General features: G+C 39.5%; 2 protein-coding genes across 2 annotated transcripts in view; both read left to right on the forward strand.

The window, feature by feature from the left end:
* Positions 1-11,816, forward strand: part of runx1t1 (RUNX1 partner transcriptional co-repressor 1) — a 179,402-nt gene extending 167,586 nt beyond the window's left edge. The window contains exons 11-14 of the mRNA XM_042506299.2: positions 163-358; positions 1,628-1,696; positions 5,435-5,625; positions 7,466-11,816. Coding sequence (XP_042362233.1) covers positions 163-358; positions 1,628-1,696; positions 5,435-5,625; positions 7,466-7,792 — 783 coding nt within the window. The 3' untranslated portion in view covers positions 7,793-11,816. The remainder of the gene's footprint in view (positions 1-162; positions 359-1,627; positions 1,697-5,434; positions 5,626-7,465) is intronic.
* A 967-nt stretch (positions 11,817-12,783) lies between these two features.
* Positions 12,784-23,619, forward strand: part of rab5aa (RAB5A, member RAS oncogene family, a) — a 51,858-nt gene continuing 41,022 nt past the window's right edge. Inside the window, exon 1 of the mRNA XM_088090059.1 lies at positions 12,784-13,143. The gene's annotated coding sequence lies outside the window, so the exon portion shown is untranslated. The remainder of the gene's footprint in view (positions 13,144-23,619) is intronic.

Consider the following 23,619-nt stretch of genomic DNA (forward strand, 5'->3'; position numbering starts at 1 on the left):
ACAGATGAATATAATAATGAGACACTAACTGAAATGACATGACAGATGTCGGCTTTCATTTAGATCCCAGCCCACCGCCTATACACCCTTGCTGAATTGAAATCAAACCCTCCATCTCTATGTGTAAACTCAGCGCCTTGTCCGCTTCCTGTCACCCACCAGCTGCTGAACTGTATCATGGACATGGTGGAGAAAACGAGGCGCTCGCTGACAGTACTGCGGCGGTGCCAGGAGGCTGACCGCGAGGAGCTCAACTACTGGATCCGACGATACAGTGACGCTGAGGAGCTGAAGAAGGGCGGCGCTAGTGGGCAGTCAAGGCAGCAGAGCCCCGCAGCACAGGAAAATGCAACACCAGGTAAGGGTAATACACATACTGTACATGTATTCGAGTTATTAAAGGGCATAGTAGCAAAGAAATTAGTATGTGTACGTTAACAGGACTGCTGAAAGCCATGTAAGTTAAAACAGTTATTGTTTACTTTTCTTTGTAAGACAACATGTCTCAGTAACCTCTGTCTTTCTTTATGTGTCTTTTTATAACTGATGCAGAACATTTTAGTCACACCTGCTCTCTTTAGCTCTCTAAAAGGTTCACTTTTTAGGATTCAGGGAATCTATTGGTGATATATATAGTATGATGATATATATGGTATCTAATATTCATAACTATGTATTCATTAGTTTGTTCTCAGACAAAAATAAGAATAGTTGTGTTTTCTGTATGTTTACCATGTTGTTTTACGGTTACACTGACTGGACAAATCAGTCACTGGCTCTAGATAGGGCCATAGTGATCATACCTGTTTTTTATTTTTCCAGCAGTTTTATGTCTAGAGAGGATGACAGTAAATGTGGAATTCCCCAGGGTTCAATTCTAGGTCCTCTGCTGTTAAGTTTGTATGTGTTGCTACCAGACATCTATGTTCTCATGATTGTACGGATGGTTTTCAGTTGTACATATTCCTGTTCCCGTAACCTTGAAAAGCCTGAAAGGACATTTTATTTTTCACTAGTTCATTACATCAGTAGTTGAGTTTCCTAACAAATGCAGCAAAAATTTAATATAATTCTCAGAAAATTGCCTAAAAATTGCCAAAAAAAATTGTGCTTTTCCATCCACTGCCGTGATGGAATATTGGGAATAGGTTGATTGAGATAAGCAGTAGGAAAACAATGGATGTATAATGACTGAGAGCATACTGGACATTTGAAATAGAGTTTTGATCAATTAATATTACAGCTGTGTGCTCTTGAAAACAGCTCTGTGTGCATGCTCTGTGTTAAAATACACCCACAGGCAACAAAGAGAGCTTACAGCAGCTTATGCATTGCACTTACTGACATTAAACTTTTACAGATACACCAACTTTTCCATCTCCCCTGGTGTTAAAACTGTTTTGAGATTTTTTTCTTTGATTTTTGGCATTTGTAAACAGGTTTCTTAATGCACAAATTGACAGAAAAAGTGGATGTTTTTCTTTATTCCTTAAACCTTTTGACAGAAACATCAGGGTAACCAACAGGTTCTACAACATGATGATTTGTTCCACAATCTTTTGTGCTATGTGATGCAAAACATTGTTTGATCTCTGATTACAATGGCTGTGTGTTTGTTTCTCCCCAGAAATTCACAGGGAGCTTCTGCACCGGCCTGTGTCTGGCTACGTCCCTGAAGAGATCTGGAAGAAAGCTGGTGAGAAGTACTTCTATGCCTGCCATCACCACACACACTTTCTGTCTTTTCTCTTTATCTCTCCACACTTTTTAAGACATTTTGCTTTGTAGAAACCACCAGATGACTCAGGGCTGGAAGTGGATGAGAAGCACTTCTTTAAACCCCATTCTCCCCTCTCATCCCACTGTAGTCGGCTGTCTGCAGCTTCCTCTCCTGGTAGTCTTGAATTAATGTGTCAGGCTGCTCTTAGAGAATCATTTATATTTGATACAGTTGGAAGTTAAAAAAATAAGAGTTTTACCACCACACTTCACACACTCCAAAAATGATGGCAAGTCATAAAACAATTTTATTGCACTCGTCACATAACGGTCAAGCAGCTTTAACAGCTGGTCCGGTGGTTCTGCTGTTTAAAGTACAGTAGCAAGACGTGGTATCGTCTTTGCTTTTGGCACTTTGGTAATCCCCTTAGCAACAGACATTGCAGCTATTCTATTCAACAAGAGTGCTGTAAAATTGCAGAAGGAAATTCGTAGAGCCAGTAAAGATCAGGTATTGCAGCTAATTTGTTGCATTAACCCTTTAAGACCTGAATTGACATCAAGCTTTCTTCTGCTGAATTCAGACATCTTTAGCATTCATTTGGTTTGATTTTCTTCATAAACACAGGAAAAACATAATAAACAGCTTAGCTAGCAATGTCCCACAAACTGCAAAAGAAATTGTAAAAGATAGCAGGGAAATTATCTGAAAATTAAGTGGGATGGATTATTAACTATTATTTATAAAATTAAAATAAGGAGGATTCTATAGAATTCTACAATTTTCTTTTTCTTTTTATTTAATTAAATTTTTTATTTTACTTTACTTTTTTTGCGTATTTTCTTGTAACTTTTTCCCAATTTCTTGTGACATTTTGGACGATTTCTTTATAAGTTACTCATGGCTCAGGTTTCAAATGGTTGACATTTGCTGCCATAAAATTTTTTGCGTACACAAACAGCATCCTTTAAATTTGTGAGTGCAGCTGCAATCACCATTAACGCTGTCCTGAAACACTAAAAGAATTTTTCTGCTGAGGGTTCAATGTTCAAGGAATCCACTTTGTATTCACAGTCAGTGATACAGTATATCTGCTTTTTAAACCCCTTGGAGAAAAGAAATTGTCCCCTTGCTTGACCAAGCATGATGTGTGAGATACTCAGAACAAGCAATATGCATTTAAATTGAATTGAGTATCACCATCGAGACTCTGCCTGCTCTCCAGTACTCTCCTCCCTTCGCCAGCTTTGATCGATCTTCCATCTGAGGCATTTGGTGTGTAATCACAATTCCATGCACAAGGCATATATCACACGGCACCAGGGCAATTTCCATGACTTCAGGCAGCACAGTAGGTTAAAGACAAAACCACTCTGGTTTGAAAATTTAGCTCAATCACAACGGAGAGAAAAACGTCTCTGTCTATAGAAAAGCACACATTCTGTCTGATACTGAGAACAGATCTTACAGTTGTAATATTAGTGTAATGTGTACAAAGGAAATGAAGGAAAGAGAGGCGTATTTGTCAGACATAAAGCTGTATTTATCTTTTGTCTGTAGGATAAATGGCGCTCGCTATTTTTCATTCTCTCTGCATTCTTCTCAGTATTTCCTTTTCACTTCAGTCGCATATATTCTGGCTGAGGAGAGACAGATTTAAATGTGACCCGGGGAGGATTGCAAAATAGGATTTTTAACACAATGGAGTGCGGCGGTGAATACATCTGTTTGAAATGGGCAAAATGTTTACAGTTGGTGATAAATATTCAAGCACCTTGCACGGTGTCCTACCGGTTTCCCACTTCCCCTCACCGCATGGGCCTCTGGGATCACAATGGAAATGCATAATTTAAATATAAATTGCCTGATTTGCATACACAATTAGTCAAGTTACAGGCTTGATGGGAGCAAACAAAAAGCCCTCCTTTTGCTTTGACGTTTGGTTGGAATTCCACCGCTTAACACCCGCGCGGCAAGGTTATTCATTACACAAAACAAGTATGAAATAACACATTACTCCGTCTCAAAAGCACGTTTTCTGACTGATTACCTGAGATTAATTGGCTTACGCTGCTTTCTCGAGGATATTTTTCAAATCAGAGGAAGAAATATGGATTAAGTTTGCTCAGCCTCAGATAACATCCTTTTAACTTTTTAAATTAAAACATCACACATTGACCCATTAGAGAATCTCCTGTTAACTGATTAAACATGCCACAGTCACCGCTTCTACCTAAATGCCTTAATGATCGAAATAAACACAATAATGTGCCCCATGTTAAAGGTACATTTTGCATATTTTTCCTAAGAAACAATGTGAAGACTCATACATAATTCATCTTTGTCAATCATCACTTTTGACCCACTAGAAGTGCGTGGCACTGTATTTTTCTGCGGAGACTCTGCCCTCTGCCTGTATTTTCTTATTAGGGCCCAAGCACCAAACACTAGGAGGACCCTATTTAAATCCATGGAATTTTTCTTTTAATCTTTGTGATTTTCATTTTTCAAACTCAGTCACATTTTTGAGGGTATAGGTGTTCAAAAACTCATAGTACTTTGCACACATATCAAAAGTGGTAAGAATTTATATCCATATTACATGTTATTACAAATAGGTTCCATGACGCCCCCTAAAGGTTCTCAGAGTAAAAGCCCTCACCTTTAAATTCGGTATAGATGTACAAAAATTGGGAGGCACATTTAACATCCCAAGACATACAAAAAGGCCTCTGGTGCCATACCCTAAATTTGCAGACATTTACGGCCTCTGTTCTTCTTCTTTGAGATAACAGCTTAAATGCTAAGTGCTTTTTAAATCTTCCACTGTGGGTTGTGCGCATAACACGCCGTCAAAATGTCGCACCCATCCCGCCCATGGTCACATCCTTCTGGCTGTCCCTTTTACTCGGATGCCATATTCGCATTTTAACTGCCTAAACTTCTGGCTCAAAAAGAAGACATCTCTCTCCCCCAATTTGTGCCTTTTTTAAGAACATAGAGGCAGAGTAACGTTATTTTTCCACCTTGAACAGGCAGTGTAAAGTGGGCTTAAGAGACACAGCGCAGAAAAACGCAAATATAGCAAGATGGTACATCAAACAAAAGTGAATGCAATGTTGGCTTACTTTCACTTTTGCTGGCGGCATGTTTACAAACAATAACCAAAAATTCTGCATCGTATACCTTAAATTGCCCACTATCATATATTATGCACATTTAAAAAACTGATGTTTCCCAGAGGGTACTATATGCAGCTGATCTTGAAATAACAAAAGCCAATAATGACAAAAGCTAAATAAGTTTCCCTGCCATGTGAATTAATTCTCATCATCTCCAAAACTACAAAGCATGTCTTTTCTTAGTTTTTTTCCTCACATAAAAATGAGTGAAAGTGTCAGTTTTACGATTATGGTTGCTGTCTTCCAGATGTGATACAGATTTAGCACATAAAACAGCTTTTACCATTTATCTTTTCGAAGGCACAATCTTCGATACCACTGCTGTTCAATGAAACTTTTTCAGTTATTTCAGAAAAAAAATGTATTGTTAAGTTTATATTCAGAACTGTTGTATACTAGAATAAAACATATGAATTCTTAAACATAACAGTGTACTCATTGAAAATAACCTACCAGACGACAGGATGATACAATGCACACTACATTGCAGGTACGGGAGGCTTGACTTCCTCTGTGTCCACACTCTTTCCAGAAGAGGCCGTGAATGAGGTGAAGCGACAGGCTATGTCGGAGCTGCAGAAGGCCGTGTCAGAGGCCGAGCGTAAGGCTCACGAGATGATCAGCAGCGAGCGGGCCAAAATGGAGCGCACGGTAGCCGAGGCTAAGCGGCAGGCAGCCGAGGACGCGCTCTCCATCATCAATCAACAGGAGGACTCCAGCGAGGTAGGAAAATCCACTTCAAAATCCTTGTGGTTTCTCTCTGTTGTTAGTTCGACTACACTTTATTTGGCAGCTGTTCCAGTGACTCCCACATGACACAGATGAAGGATTTTCTCTTACAAAGAAGTGTTTCTTGTATTTTGTCATCGTATTATTAAAGGCAAATTATTGTAGCATCAAAGCTGATTATTTGCTTTAAAAGTGTTCCTGCAAATCGAAGTTATTTAGTAGTCGAGAGGGAGAGCAAAGTAAAGCAAAACAAGGTCAATCAAGCATCCATTTCCCACGCTTTCCTCTTTCTCTTTACCACAGACTAGCTAGCATGTATAGAAAGGTGTTACCAATGCAGCTAAGAGGAAACAAGGAAAGGGGCTTTTATATGCTAATCACCATTAGAGACCTTGACGTTTAATCAGTTAAGTGAGAGGGAAATATGGCTCACATCTGTCATTAATTGCAGGAGTGATGTTTATGAGAGAGAAGTGCCCCAGAGGAAAACTTTTAGAAGCTGTTTGTAACCTTGTTCTCTCGTTTCCTGTGGATATGCAGCCGTCCTGACATGCTCTCTCTGCGGTTTCCAAGATGTATAAGAGGCCCTACGTGTAATCAGAGATGGGTTTTTGATCTGCCTGTGGTTTGTTTTAAGCTTAAGTGTTGTAAAAAGAGAGGCTAGTTCTGTTAATGTGCAGCATGGGGCGCTGATATCTGTTGCTTATCTTCACATGATGTTCACTAGATCTTTGTTTGGAGCAATTATCCATCCGAGAGTGTGATGCAATCAATAGCAGAATGGTATATATAGTCCACAAGCACTCCTAATGAACGGTCCAGCTTGAAAAAATCATGGTTCCCACGCATTTTCATGGACCAAATTTCCAAACTTTTAAATGACTTTTCAAGAACCCATAATAATGCTTTTCCTTTTCTTTTTTGCTTTACTTGCCTGGCATTTTTCAAATATACCAGATTCAAACGTATGTGATGTAAACAAAATGTAAACAAATTGACGTTTGTTTTTTTTTTTTAAATCATTTTGACAATTATATGCCAGAAAAGAAAAAACAAGAAGGTAAAAAATTCAGAAAGCTTAAATAAAACATAATATGAAAATAAATACAGAATAATAACTAGTACATATATGTTATTTCATTATGAAAAACTCTTAACTGGTTACATGACTTTAAATCCATAAGATATCATTTACCAATAACTAATTAATTTTAGTCAGAGGATATATTTTGCCAGCATGGGACACAACAGCTGGTACCCTAAACACACACATACACACATACAGGCACACATCAACAGGTGTGAGTGTGTGTTCATGTGCATACACAAAGACAACAGTACATTTATGTTAATCGTCATATCTGACAAAGAGTCAGTGGAAATATTGTGTGTTGTATACGTCATCTGTTTCCTCCATATTTCAAAGATGTGGACCTGATTTCTAACATCGATGCATGTTACGTTACTTCAGCGGCTACAGAAGATAGATTTGCCGTAATGTTCCATTATGTGCAAGGTTGTCCAACAATTTCATAACGCAGATAAAAAAAATTAGATAGAAAAAATTCCATGACACTTGCAAAAGTTTCAATGATTTTCACTAATTCCATGACTTTTCCAGGCCTGGAAAACATGACTGTGAATACCATGACTTTTTCAAGGCTTTCCATTATTGTAGGAACCCTGAAAAATATAAAATTGATTTGTGGCGCCAGATTTTTTGATTGTGTTGGGCCGCCACCAATAACTGGTTGTGTGGAAAGCTCTCTAGATTGTAAATCCTTCTGCTGTATGATTTTTGTGTTAGTTAAATTTGTCTCTATCTGTCTGTCAGAGCTGCTGGAACTGTGGCCGCAAAGCCAGTGAGACGTGCAGCGGCTGCAACACGGCGCGCTACTGCGGCTCCTTCTGCCAGCATAAGGACTGGGAGAAGCACCACCATGTCTGTGGTCAGACCCTGCAGGCCCAGCAGCAGCAGCAGCAGGCTAGCCAGCAGCAGGGCGGCGTCCCGGGGTCAGAGACCCCTGCTCCCATCAGCTCCTCTGCCTGCACCCCGAGCAGCGGGACTGGGAGTCCGGCTGCTACCCCACCTGCTGCTACCCCTCGCTCCTCCACCCCGAGCACCCCTTCCTCCTCTGCCCTGGACGGCACACCGCGTTAAGAGACTCACACACGGAGGATGGAGGCAAAGGCCCCCGGGGGCTAAACAGTCAGCCCTCAACCCCACAAACAGCATGACTGTGTGCATTGCCTTGCAAAGATACTAAGCTTACATGGCTAACAGGAAGAGATGGCAATGCTTCTGTCTATCTTGCAGCGTAGTCATAGAAAGAGGAGGAGGAGGAGGTCCATAATCAGGTCATATTGACTTGCCATGACTTTAAAGAAACACAAAGATATTCTTTGTTTTGAATGAATGAATTTAAATATTGACATCCTTTTATCGTTACACTTGCTATTCTTGTTGTCCGTTTGTCGTCGTGCCCGTTGTTGTTAATGTTGTTGTCATTGTAGCTTATTTTTTTTCCCTGTAAATATTAAGAGACTGAGCAGAGATAGCCGTGAACTCGAGACAAGTATATCTGACCACCCCACCCCCTCTTTTTTTTCCAGTGTTTTTATTTCCCATCCTTGAATTATTTCCTTCCTGTACCTGGAACATGAGACTAGTCAACCTCATTTTACCAAACAGCATACCAAGGGAACACAGCGAGCTAGCAGAACGGGTGAAGTCATCAATACTTTTTGTAAAGAACGATATCAGATTTAAACACCCCTGAAAGACAAACCGACGGATGGATGGATAAACAAGTTTGCTGCCTGGAGAGAGGAGAGGGATGGACTGAATCTCTGGCCCACAGACAGCCATGAAATGGGCAGATGTGCAGCAGATTGCGAGCAGAGCCAGCTGTTCAACCAATGTTATTTCCCTCTCACTTGTAATAATATCCAGGTCAGTGGGCTGGGAAATACAAATCCGTCTCCCTGAAGGATGTAAAAGGAAGAATTCTTGGACAAGATACAAAACTTTGCCCACTGCACATGTGGAGGATGTACTGACTACAATTCGCACGTGCATGCTCGGTGAGTCGCAGAAGCTCTCAAACAGGAAGTGAAGTCATCGACCCGCCGGCAATAATGTCAAATTAAAGCAGCCGTCGGGCTCGGAGCTGGAAACCTACATGTGGAGAACTCATTCTGCGCCTCAGAAGCTCCCCTCCTGTCTGAAAAACATTTTCATCTTTCTTCATGTTCTTATTCTTTTTCCGTAGATGTCATGGTGTTAAAGACTTCTGTCCTGTGGTGTCACCGATGGTTATTTATTGTATATGTGTTGGACAATTGTGACAATGCATAGTACTTCAACCAGTCACAACTCCCTCATAACTCTCTCTAGAAAAACGAGATAAAAAAAGAAGTGTTATCTTTTTTCCAAGCTGCTTTTCTATTCTGTGTGTAAGTGGTAGATCCCTCGTAGTTCTATAAGTTTTACTTCCCTTCGTCCTCAAGAAAAGACACAAGCTATATCTCAGAGCTGCTACTTGAGTCCGACCCAGATCTTTTCTGAGAACTAGCATGTTGCGCGGAATGCTAACCTAAATGTTTTGTACAAGGGACATACATAAATGTATTTGCACTGTCACAGAGGTTATTTCGGCATGCTTCTTTTCAGCATACTTGTGTTGTCGGTATAGAGCCATAACTCATCAACCATTTTGTATGTAGTGATAGCATTATATGTTCTCACATTTTGGGGGATTTGGGGGGAAAACTGTAAAATCACCAGTTTTTTTTTCTTGTCAACATGATAAGAAAAGCGGCCATATTTTTTTTTTTTTTTTGAATAGTTACAGACAGTGCATGCACATTACTGAACGTTTGTTAAATATTTGTTATTTTTTAGAAAAAAGAAAAAAACGACCAAAAAAATGACAAAAAAATACAAAAAAAATATTCTAACAAACTAACTTTCCAAATGCAGAGGTGTAGACTCCGATTGACAGCTTTAACACTGCAAAAGCACCAGGTAACACACAGTATTAACACAAGAGATAAACAAAAAAAACACCAAAAACAGCCAAAGACTGACACCAAGGACCAAAATCCTGATTTAAACGATTTTTCAAAAGAGGTTTGTTCACATGTATATTTGGTTATTTATTTCTGCAGGTTTCGTTTACACACATTCACGGAACAACGTCAGTGTCAGAACAGTTAATTATTTTCATCCTCTTCTGGAAACCGACGGCACTCATCTTACATTGTGAAATGAGAAGGTGTGACTTAAACATAAAGAACGTTTTCACAGCAGTGTTACATTTTACTTGGAGCAATAATAACTAATGAACACTGATGATTTCTGTGACCATTTTTGAAGAAAAAAAAAAAGTGATATATTTTGATCTTGTACATTTTCTCATTGCACAAGTGTCAGATTAAGTGTCCATTTCAGCTTTAAGCAGTTTAGTTCTTTTTTTCTCAAAGAGGTGAATGTGAGACTGGGCTTTCACACCAATGCCATTTGCAGTTGTTTTTGTGTTTATTTATATCAAAGTACATTCTTGTTTTTTTTTTTGCTGTTGGGATAGCTAATCAATCGCAGCTTTGTTGTAAACCTTCAATGTAAATCAAACAAACCTCTCCTTCGCAGTAAGAGAGCACTTATCCTGACGCACACAAAGGCTCTTCACCCCAAACACCTTGGTGCTACACAGAAGCGCGTTACAAATTCTGACCTCAAGGAACAAGTGGAGGCCCATAAAGGTTCTGGGCTGTTTGCTCCCTCTGTACTTCCTCATCTCTCCCTTACTTGTCTAACTAAAATACACACCTGCGTTCTTGACTCTAAAGGGTTAAACAATCCAAAAAGGTGTCTGACACCCTACTAGCGACTCCTCAGAAGCTGTGAAGAAACAGCCAAGCTGTTTTAACACTAGTGTATTTGAAAGTATACAACAAATAATGTGTGTGTTCATCACTATCAGGGCAAAACCTGGGTTTAAAAAAAAAAAAAAAAAAAAAGACAAACATTATCGATGATTCTTTGAGAAGCTCTATTTTTTTCTTTCTTCCCTCCTCTATGTGTGTTTTGCTACAAATTCCTCGGTGGCAAACAAGTCTCACTCTACCTCTTACAGCACGATAAGAGCATCAGTCACGGCGCTGATACTGGTCTAGTCTAAACCAAATGGGCACAAGAGAACAGGAAAATAAAAAACCCAAAGTTGAAGCTCATACAGCTGCAAAACCATATCACTACTTGGTAACAATGCAGACCTCATAAATAAATGAAACATAAATGAATAGAAATGAGAAAAAAAAACCTGAAAAAAAAACAACTTTTGTTATGTTCCTTTATGCCTGTGGCGTTTTTAGAGTACATCAAGAGTTTGAATTCTTTGAACAGATTTAAAAAAGAAAAAATTGTGCTAATTTTAAAGAAAAGTGTTGTCGAATCTTGTTTCGATGACACAAGCTAGGGTCACAGATAAGAAATGTTGTTTCTCTCTCGCTCTTTTTTCTCTCCTGTCCCCCCCCCCCCACCTTTTTCTCCTCTTCTCTTCTTTGTTGTGAAGACACGCTAAAGCGTTTGTCGACTTGTCATTGCGATGAATTCAAAAGAGGGGATACACAAAGGCAAGAGCTTGTAAAAAACTAAAATGAAAAAAAAAGGCTGAATTTAGGCATGCCTGTTTTCACAATAGGGGGAAATGTTATTTGAATTTCCTACTTATCCTGAAACATTGGGGAAATGTGTGGGGCCGACAGTGAACAGCAAAGGCCGTAGCATTAATCTGGGGGAGTGAGTTGAACTTCAGGGGTGGGAGTTATTTTTTTATTTTTTATTTTTTGCGTTCTCTTGAGAAAATTTATTGTGAAAAAAAAGAGCTCAAATGATTTGAAGTTGTTGTGCAATACTTAATTGAGACATGAAAACCACAGGTTAGTGGTAGGCTGACACTGGGCGGTCTCTCCATCGCCTAGAGTCAGTGTCCTCTAGAGAGCTTTCCAGTCTACTATGTCAGAACTGTGGTTTCTTGTTGATTTTTTTTTCTTTTTGTTTCTTTTTTTTATTCTTTTTTGGGCTGTAAACTATGGTCTGTCAGTCTGTGAAACTTTGCAGTATAATTCTGGTATTGTTGTTCTCTTAACGGTGTAATAAATATGTTAATACCTGCCTTGGAGACTTAGACCCATGTTCTGTCATTACAGCAGCAGTAACTGAGATCAGCACAACTCCTCTGTTTACATGTTATTAGAGCTTAAAGTTATGCATAATTAGGGGCGGACCACAGGCTGCCTGCCGATGGTGTCCTCGTCTTCTAAGTCAGATCCACCCATCGCTCCTCCACAGCTCCACCCTCTCACGCCATTATGGTTGATTCTGAGTCCAAAAAAACAAGGTCGCGACAGTCGAGATGCCGGATTCGACACTTCAGCAAAGGGAGCCTACAAATCGATGGGTGATATTAAAGTAGTTACTCCAATAATTTTATCAGTCTGTGGTTGAAATGCTTAAGGCTAATTAATAAAATGAAGCAACCAAAAGAAACAATTTGAACCTTTAATTTAGAAAAGAACCAGAAAACAGGAAGATTTAATTGAATTTCTGCCAGTTTTTAAAACCAAGCAACACTTAAAATCAGTACTAATTACTTTTGCCATTGAAATTAATAATTAAAAAAAAAAACAATAGGCCTACACATTTTAAATGTCTCAAAATACATTTAAAGATAAAAATGTAATTTTTAAATTTGTTAGCACATGTGCCAACCAACCCCGGTCTCCCCTACTAGCTTTTCGAGCAGGCTAGGCCTATATTTACAAATCTGTAGCCTAATTTAACTTTTCGAACTCATCTGAACCTAAATTATTGTACTTTGCTACATTTAAAGTCGTTATGTTTAGCCTACAGGGTAAGAACAAAAAGCCCATGAAAAAGCCATGATAACTGAGAACTGAACAAATAAAGGACATAAATCAGGAAATAGGTGTCAGCCCACACTCCGGAAGTGGTTCACGCGACATTCAGTGCCAAACAGCGCCCGCGCACCTGGACTCAGGCTAGCATTTAGTAAACAGTACAAAAAACACTCAAAAAATTGGATATGGTTACTATTAGTGCGCCTTGGCACAGTTAGCAAAACGTTGCATCTACCTTTATAAAGCAGTGAACACACCTACAATGCGTCATCAACAGGCGCACTCTGGATCTGGCTAATATGCTAAATGCTAAACTGCCGACGAGTGTATACGTCGGCGGTGTTTTCAGCGTTTACGGAGGAGCCTGAAATGTTTGAGGACTTCTTGCTGTTCGGAACAATAATCCCCGAGGTGACAATGGAGCATTATTCAGCTCAAAGTGTTTGAAAACCGCGAGGAGTGGGACAGAGACACTGTTTGGCTAATATTAGCCTTCGTTTTGTGAATGAGGGAGCAGAGCAGCTGAACCTACAGCAGCTTGAGGGGAACTCTACGGTTCTCAAGACTTTCAGAAAATCGTGCAGAAAGGTGAGTACAAAAACACACTGATCTGTCTCTGCTGAGGAGAGTGTCAATAACCACAGTGTTGCTTAGCTACATGGCATCGTGTGCGCGCTACATGGTGTGATGGTTGTCTCTGCTTTTGCTTTAATAACTGGTTTCGTGCTGTGTTTACAATGGGCTACACCTCTGTTTTGGTACCTGCTTTTGTGATTTTTATCCTACTGTTGATTCTATATGAACTGTCAGGTTATTTAATTTATATAACTTTATATTACTTCTTATTTACTAGCCTGCTTTTCATTTTTGTCTGAGTTTTGTCTCGTTTCTGGTTAATTCTTGTGAGGCTACACTGAGGAAGGTGGCTGTATGGTTAGAACAGATCATCAGTTGCATGTGTATCAGTTGCAATATGCAATTCCAAATATTGGTTATCTTACTAATCATCAGTATAGGTATTGGCCTTGAAAAACAGACGTTGATCGACCCATACAATATACATAGGCTATTTACACTTAAAAGCAATTACAAGTGTGACTGCAAGTACATGAGTAAAAACTAAAATCCTCAAATGAAGAAAGAGAATATAAAATATTTTTTGGAGCTCATTCCATTTCTATGCAGCGTAGTATGTGAAACTATTGTTTTGAATGTTGACAATAACTGTTTTCCAAGTTTGGTGTGAACAAGTAGTAGCCCACTGCTAATGTTAGGATGACCTGAGACCTGACATTGTCAGTACTATGTTTAAATGCAACCAGAGAGCAGAGGTAACAAGGCAGCTTTTGCAGTAGAACCTTTTAGATCAACAACATACAATGCTGCTGCTTTCTGTTGTGATACACTCAGTCAAGAGGCTTTAGAGTGGAGGGAGACGTATGCTTAGGCTCAGGACTAGTGTTGCTGATGTTTTTCCATTTGTGTGTACATTTGCACTTAATGCAGTTTATTGTTTGGCCTTAAGATGTTCATTGATGCAAGTTACGTTTAGGTACATTTTGACACAGGTACTTTTACTTAAGTAGAATTTCTTTAAAGGGGAACATCACCTACATTAAGGATTTGAGTGTGTTTTTTCCATGGCATCAGAAAGTTTAATCAATATTTCTGAACATGAGCTACTCTCTTTCAAAGCCAGAGAATTAAGTCTCAATCTTGTGATGTCATCAAGTACAAAGTTTGGAGTTGCTCCCTAAACAATGAGTGATTTTTTTTGTATTTGTGGACCCACAGAAAGTGTTTCTTTTTTTTTTATACCCAAACAAGCTGTTTTTTCAGCTCTTAAAAATTAAATGTACCCATATATCCAGATTGCATCCACATTCCCCTGGATGCTCTTCGTGTCATCTATTAGAACTTTCCTACTTCATTGTCTGTGCAGCAGCAGAGAGTTTAAGTACTCTATTTGAACAAAGGAATTACATGTACTTATTTTGAGAATGAGGGTAGTTTCCTGTTAAAGTACTACTACTTATTTTATTGAGATTACTGAGATTGTGCTGTAGAATGGACATCAGGACAGTAAAAAGTGGAAAATCTGTTGACAGTCATGAAGGCTGCAAAGCTGAAACCCAGAAGTATAATGCCTAAGTGCAAACACAGCTTCTTCATTTTTCCACATTGCTGACTATTTTTCCTCATTCTTGACCTTGGACCTTGCTTTCTTTATTCAGGAGCTCAGTTTCTTTGTAATTTTCTGATAGCTTGTTCATCCTTCAACTAGAAACACAGTTCAAGTTTGGAATCTGCACATCTGATCTTTTAATTTAAAAGGTTTAAAACAATGATCATATACCACGCAAACCTAAAGAATATATATATATATATATATATATATATATATATATATATTCTGAAGTTTTTACAAAATAATTGTGGTTTTGAAATGTACTCTTTCCCAAGACTCTTTAACTTCCTGTGACTGACTGACTGTTTCTCTCATCCTCTCACATTGCCCACAGTGTGTGTGATTCAGTCTGAACTGAAACCCATAAAGACATTATGTCATACTGTATCTATAAGATAAGGTCTAGCTTGGAAAATGTTAATAATATTGACAAACACATGAGAAAAGAGGGAAAGAAGAGGGAAGAACTTGCAATTATATTTTTCTCTATCTCCCATTTAAAATATCAGCCAGTTGTAATGGCATGTTGACGTCATGTGAAATGGAAGATGGAAAAAGATTTCCACATTTTCAACATTTTAGAGTTCAAGTCATCAGACAACTTGATACTGTTACATGATTGTAGAGAGTTGGTCGAGTGAGGGTAAAAATACTGTGCACTGACAACACAGTACCATATCCATGAAATGTGGGTTTATTTACTTTAAATGATGGACTTTAACTGGAGGCTGCATATTTTTTTTTTGCATTTTCAGCAAATACGGAATATGAAAATGCTTTCTCAGCATTTCTGTATTATTAAGCGACAAGTTGGATTTATTGGGGCTGTCAAAAAAAATTGGATTTTCCCAGTTGTCTTGGATGTTGATGTTCACTGGCCGGCGCGTACAGTAATTGAATACGCAATAAGACAGTCACATATGTCAGGATGTCCTAAAATTTCACAATCCTGTCTTGAGTGGCTGTAAACTTTTTATTGCCTATTTAAAGTTATATGTTAAAGTTTTAAAATATCATCAGCATGTGGGCTCTTGAGAGAAGAAAGATCAGCAGAAAGTGCACGACAGTGTTCTCAGTGTTGGGGCTTGTTGAGTTTATGTTATGTGGAAGTTGAAACACAGTATCAACCAGCTAGAGCCCATGTGACTTTTTAGGTAGATCTTTTCATTGTATGCTTTCTGGATACGTGTAACTAATTGCTTACCAATAGGAGCCAAATCAGCATACTGACTCTGTGAGAGACATTTCAGGTTGCATCTTAGACACTTAAAGGCATACTTTACTGATTTTCCAGCTTTGTACTTTAACAGTGTGGGTAGTATGTGTAAATAAACTGTGTTAAACGTCCCTCCGTCTTACCCACACCCAGATATTTCTGCTCATCTCCCAGCTAAAATGTGCTGGATGATGCGTTTTCGTTGGCTCTAGGGCTGCTCGAAACTACAGATTTTACTTCCACATTTATATATGCCATGTGTCGCTTGTATAAATCTCTGTCCCCTCTACATTCTGACATTTTTGCAGGAATTATGAATGTAGCTAGATGTTTTTTTCCTCAGTAGCACTTTGTGGAGTTTGAGTCTTCTGGTGGATAATTGATCAGTTGATTTGATCACAGCTAATCAGGTCAGATCAACTGATGAGAGGAGCAGCTGCTGCAGAGGTGAGAGAATGCAAACTATTAGACTCTGCACAATCAACAGTTAAGTTTCACTTTCACTGTGCCTGGTGTCCTACTGCTTTGTCTGTACCCAGAATACTCTTTGCGCTCCAGGAATGTGGTGCAGTGAATAACTGAACAGCATATATATTCTAATATATAGCCCATGGTTCTGCTCCAAAAATATAAAATCAATATGTGGTGGCAAATTTTTAAGTCATGGCGAGCTGCCATAAATGAATGAATGTGTGGAAAACTCTGATATAGACGTGACTCAAGAGACAGAACAGCCTCTCTCTCTCTTTCTCTCTCAAACGCAGACCAAACTCTGATCAAACCGTAAACCACAGAAACATATTCTAGTGCAGTGTTTGGCTGTAATACCAGAATATGTGAACAGGGAGGCTGAAAAAAACTGAGATTAAGTGGTAAAACTAAGCAGTACTGATTAATTAAAAGCCAAGATTTGGTTATTATGTTGGCTGTTTCTTGCAAAAATGTTTTCAAAACATATTTTAGTGCACTTCTTAACTGAAACTCAAGATTGTTTGCATTACGTCACTCACCAGCAGAAGCATTTATTGGTCCAGTGCAGCGCTGTGCATTCTGGTAGTTGTAGGTTTTCTACCTCTTTACCCAAAGCAAATGCTACAGCCCTTTAAAAAAAATCTCTGGTCATGTAGCACCAATTTCAAAAGTATTTGCGTCTTTGTAATGCATAGACAGCCCAGTTTTATGAAAAGACCATCTATCCAGCATTGAACTACTTATTTTATACCTTTCTCAGTCAATGCAACAATCATATCCTATGCTACAAAATGTCACCAAGCATTTAGTGATGGGGCTAAAGAAACTGTAAAAATTAGCAGAGTGATATACATAACAACAAAGCTGTTAAGATAGGAAACGTCGATGGAGCTATTCCTACGCTGCTCTGTCACCAGTACAATTAACCTCCTAACGAAGAATTTTGCCTGACAAGATTGTGTCAGACCTCAAAGAGCTGGGATCAGCTGCTCTCTTCCAGAACGAATGACAGTGAAGTCATAAAGCAGCTTGTGAGCTCTGGAAGCTCTGCCTCTGTATGACCCCGGTCCCCTCCATCTTTATCTCTGTGTTGAACCACTTTGGAGTTGATAAAGCTCAGGGATGAGTTGGACTGCTGTGATATTCCTGCCACATTCTTCTACATAAAGTTCATTGTGACCAGGGCTCTTTTCTGCTTCCCCTCATCTCCCCTTCTTTCTCTCCCCCTCCTGTCTTCTCTCACTCTCTCTTATCAAGCCAGGCAGAAGCAGACAGCGACTTGAATTAAGCGCTGGTCGGGGGGGAGCTGCTTGGAGCCGATAACAATACAAAATGGATTTTCTCAAACAGAGAAAAACAGCTGTCTCCATTATTTGAATGCTTCACCTTTCCCCGCTCCATTAATTGGCTCTTTGATCACAGGCAGAGGTGCACGGTGACTGATAAGGAATAGGTTATTAGTAAAGTAGCCTGGAGGACCGAGAGGCGGCCGGCCGTGCCGGGCTGCAGGAGATGAGATAAAGGCGTGGTAATGCCGGCGTGAGAGAGTGCCGGTGAGTGATAGGGCCACGCTGGCTGGCCCCTCGCGCTCCTGCTTTGGCTCACGGGCGACGGGAAAAAGAGCGGCAGCAGGACGAAGTGTGATATAGCAGCTAATGCAGGATTGTGATTCAGCTTGTGGGGGGATAGAGCGTGGGATTTGATTCCAGAACGGCTTGTTCCTTTAAGTGGGAGATCTCTCTCTCCCTTCCAGTCTGCCCCAGCCTCTCTCTCACACTCTTAAAAAATCAAACTGTGTGACAGGAAATTTCCTCTGCGCTTTTCATATTGGCCTGATATGTGGTAAATGTTAGGCCGATGATAGCCCGTGAGGAGAAGAAGTAGAAGGAGGAGGGAGGGGGGGAATGACATTACCCCATCTAGGGCCTTTAAAAAGATGGGCGGCTCCTTTGATGTTGCGCTGAGCTAAATTCACTGCTTTAAATCTGATGGAATTTTCACTATAAGCCTGTTTATGTATTTTCTCACATCCGTGGACAAGGGGCGATTTGCCACACTTCTCAGCGGAGGAAAGGCATCTTCAAGAAGTCACTATCTTGTAATCCTCTCTCTCTCTCTCTCTCTCTCTCTCTCTCTCTCTCTCTCGCTCCCTCTCTCTCTCTCTCTTCAAGAAATAGGACCGGAGGGGACAAGCAGGGTATTTGTGTGTTGTAAAGCGTGGTAAGAAAAGAGGGGAAGTGTTGATATTAAATTACCGAACACAAGGTTATCTAGTTCCTGCACATGGCTAGGCTGCCCTGGGCCAAGGGTAATCTGCTAATAGCGTTCACACCGAATGACATTATTAAGGAACTGGGCCCATGTGTCAGGCCTCTCTCTGTCTCTCTCTCTATCCGTCTCTCTCTCTCTCTCTCAGACACACACACGGAACAGTAGAGGAAAAGAAAAATAGCAAAAGAGACAGACGAGGGGGGCAGAGATGGATGAGGAGAGCTGGAGGAAGAGATAGGAGCGGAGGAGCCAGACTGTGAGAGAGACGGAGAGAATGAGGGGAAGCGCGAGGAAGTCGGGGGGTAAAGGATACAAGGCTGAAATGCTTTCTTTTTTATCAGTGGCATTTGTTTGAAAACGCCCTGCAAATATCAAAAGTTCAAAATGATTTATGACTCAGTGAAAGCGTGTGACAAAACACATATATGTAGGGAATTGTGACCCACTAAACCACTTTGAGGAAGGTCATGCATCCGACTTGCATTTGGAGTGGAATGGGATAAAGGGGTGACCATGCAGTAACAAACAAAAGTCAGACACAAACTTGCAATGCGGGCTGGGTGATGTTAAAAATGTTATCATAATAAAAATGTATGTATCAGTTGATATTGCTAATTATTGTGCTAAAAAAGCCAGTCATTATTTTGCTAAAAAAAATATTGTACTAAAAGAGTCAGTCATTATGTTTTAAAGGCTTTTAAAGTTTAAGGCTAAGTTTTGCTCCTGAGTGAAAGTTTAAAAAAAATAGAAGGTTCATTGTGGTTTCAAACTAAATTTTATTGTCAGAATATGACAATCATTCGTCAGTTCGTTCAAAACTGTAATAATCCAAATAATATCAATAAATAAAACAAATAGACAGAGAAATCATAATGCCGGTCAGCAGCATATCAAGCTCTTTGTGCAGACTGTTTAAAACACTTTGTGAGTGTTTCAGCTGACAATGTTAACATTGTATGTATACAAAACATCAATCTCAACTGTGGTGAGTATTTCTGTATTACACCCACAGTATTCATTTATGCCATTTCTCAATAAAAAAACAATAACAAAAGACAGACATTGATGATGATGTGAATGTGATGTGTTGGATCATTTTAGGGCTGGGTGATATGGATTAAATCAAATATGATATTCTTGACCAAATAACTCAATATCGATATTGTAACAATATTGTAGGGTTGACTTTCACAAAATATTTACACAGTGAGATTTTAGATAAATAACCATCAGTAATATGGATATAATGACCAAGTGGGTAAAGGCAATTAATAGAACAGCCAGAACATTAAAAACTATGAAAAGAAAACACTATATTATGATACTGTAAATCTAAGACAGTATCTAGTCTCATATCACGATATTGATATCAACATCTAGCCCAGCGCTACTCGCAATTACACTTCAAATACTGTGTAGCTTGCAGCACGAGGAACGCCCTAACCTTACATCTCCTCACAGTGCAGTGCATTCAGCTGTGGCATATACAGGCCAAGGACAAAAGTCCATGCAGCTATCAATGTCAAGTAATGGCCTTCATATACTGCCCAGCAGGTGAGTGGAGAGAAAAATACACTATGCTTCCTAATGCCCCTGGGGGACAGTGAAAACTCACCGAGAGGATTCAACAGGAGAAAAAAAAATCTTTCTCCTTCTCTTTACACTCCCTCCCTCCCTCCTTCCCTCCCACCTCCTTCAATCTCACCCTTAGCCACGGCAGCATCCTGTAATCCACCGTGCAGTTGTTCTAGTCGAAACAGCCACAGTTGTTTCACACAAATGGAAATGCACATTCAAGTAAACACAGTCACAGACACACATACTTGTTCAATGTGGAGAAGGGAAAAAAGCCTGTAAATTAAGTTCAAAGCAGTGCCACGTGTATGTGTGGATGGTAAACATGCTGTTAAATGAAACCACTTTGAACCACTGTGATACAGTATCAGAGAATCTCACATACAAAGCAAACAGTAAGTAAGATGGCAGTCCATAGATTTTGTCATTAATGAAAATAGCTTGCAAACCATTTTAAAATGGAAAGTGCTGCCCTTTTAAGGTGCTGATTGAGCCCCTAAGGATTCCCTTTGACATTCTCATCAAACTGTTCAGGACAAACAAGCTATTTTACCTCAAGAACTGGCAGAGCATCAAATCACAAATAACCAGTGCTTCATTCTCACAGCGACTAATCTCAGTATTTGACATTGGCTACACGGGCTGAGGAAGTATATGTTTTCACTCCTCTATGTGTGTGTGTATGTGTGTGTGTGTTTGCATGTGTGTGTGCATGTGTATGTGTGGGTGTTTAAGTGCCAAAGTGAACATCTTGCTAGGACGTGAAGTCAGGAGGTCTCTTCCCATGCAGGCAGCCAATAGAGAGGAGGTGATTGATGGCTAATGAGGGCTGAGTGAGGAGCCGAGGCCAAACACACTGTATACTGCCTACTGTGGCTTTACTGCATGATGGATGGCATGCTGAGATACAGGGCCCACACATACGCATGATACTGCTCAAGGTGTATGTGGTCTGTATGAAAGTGTGGATGTAAGATGTGCACATTGATATGGAAGTGCTATTTTTTTAAAAATATTTTGGGTATTTCTGTGATAGATTTATAATGTATGCATGCAAGTACTTCATGTACCAGGTAGGGCTGTACATTATGAGGAAAATATGTGATAACGTGTATGTTGCTAAAAAGATATTTTTTTCGCGATAAACAGATATCAGACAAGTTTCACAAGCTATTTGACCCTTTGATACTTGAGCAAATGGATTTCATTTCTTTCAATAACAGGCAATGACCAACTTGGCAAGACATGTCCCACAGATTGCCCGCAGTATGCCTGAACCAATGAGAAGTTATAACAACGATGGCAACCGCAAGATAGATGCTGCTATTGAGGCTGTCACCCATTGTAGTTTGTTTTTACTTTGCTTTGCTCCACTCTTTAATCCCTGGCAAAAGTATGTTGGTATGGCTACGGCAGATGTTTGTCTCAAGTGATTGGTTAGAGGAAATCATGGACTCTTCCACCATGTAGATCAGATATTCTGGACACAGTGTCAGAGTGGGGGGTTCTCTTCTGTGCATGAATCCCTCTTTAAATTGGGGACATTTTTTCAGGTCCCTGAACGCAGCACAGGGAAAACTCATCATGAGTTATTTTTATCCCTCAGCAGTAGTTTGAGTTGTGCCGTGATCAGTTGATCCAGTCCGAGCTAATAATATCGAGAGCAAAGACAGAGGGCAGAGTGAGTGAATGTAAACTTTTAGACTCGAAACTTTTAGAAATGGTTAAGTTTCCTTTTCACTGCACCTGACATTCTCCTGCTCTGTCTGTGACAACAGTACGCTCTGTGCTCCGAGAGTGTGCTGCAGTGAACTGCATAGTATATACAGTGCTGGGCAAATATCTTATGCCACCATTTTTGTTTTAGAAAAGTTGTGACGAGGACATAATATATAAAGACTCAAAGAATCGAGAACATGTACAGTGTTTTAAAACAGCAAAAGAGTCTAAGCAAAATGGCTTCTTCTGACTGAAGTCAGTATTTAGTGTGAAACATGGAATCATACAACCACAACAAAAGGTAGCTCAAACAATCAATATTGAGCTTTGGACATGTCTTGAATGCTACTGGGTGTAAATACACCAGAGGATTAGTATTGTAAATCTCATATTGCTTGCCTAAGAGAGATCAAGACATGCTAAGTGGAAGGGAGGTCACAGTAAATATTTGCAACTCAAGCCTGATGATGGTGTTTTATCCTGAAATATCTGCATTTTTTTAATACTGTATACTGGTTGTATTTTAGTAAAGAGACTACTGAGAAATAAATATGTATAGTCATTATAACCTTGCTAAAATAAAGTACAGAGTGGCCTAAGACTTTTGCACAGTACTGTATATTTCAACAGCACTCCTTATGAACGGCCCAGCTCCAAAAATAGATCATATTTTTATGGCAGCAGATGATTTTATTGTGGATGCCCACAAATACATAAATATGTGGAAAATCCTGTGATACAACGATATATTGTGCAGCTCTGGTACCAGATAACTCACTGTACTCTGACTGTGCAAACCACTAACATTAGCTGATTGCCATTTATCACTGCTCTCCTAACAGTTACTTTGGAGGCAGTTATCTCATGTTGTATTTTCTCTCACAAGCCATTCTGTTCCACTCTAAACCCACTGAGCCAAATCACATCCAAAAACAGTTTACCATGACACACAGTGGGACATCACACTCCATCAGTCATCTTAAGCCCCACTGTTTCCTGCTCGGTGGATCTATCCCATACCATTGAAATACCACGCAGACTTCTCCTATAGACGCTGCGTGAGGCCTCGTATAAACCCCGCAACATATGGATAGTTAGGAAACCGTATTTTATCATCCAGGTTGGTTTGATTGCTGATAAATTGGTCCGCACATTGGAGCCTAACCTTGACTGCGATGTTTGTGCATGCAGAAAAACAGACAGAGATTTAAAACATACAAGTGATTAGGGCTGCAACTAAAGATTATTTTCATCATTGTATTTTGATTAATCAGATAATAATGTAATCTATCAAAGGTCAGAAAATAATAAACTATGGCTGTCTCAGTTCCCCAGAATCCAAAGTGACGTCTGTAAATCTCTTATTTTATCTGGAAAAAAAAAAAAACTCCAATGGAGTAGACGCTTGATTGAAGACGTGATTTTAAAAAGAAAGGACACATCCAACCATCAGTCTAAAACACAAATATATTAAATTTAAGATAATATAAAGTGGAGAAAACATTTATTTAAATAATAAATTTATTATCAAAATTGTGGCTGGTAAACTTTCTGACGATGGATTAATCGGTTATTTGACTGAATGTTTCAGACTTAAACTTACAAAAAAATATGTGTTTAGTTC

The sequence above is a fragment of the Plectropomus leopardus genome, chromosome 17, assembly GCF_026936395.1.
Source record: "Plectropomus leopardus strain MGB_pleo_1.0 chromosome 17, ASM2693639v1, whole genome shotgun sequence".
NCBI lineage: Eukaryota > Metazoa > Chordata > Actinopteri > Perciformes > Serranidae > Plectropomus > Plectropomus leopardus.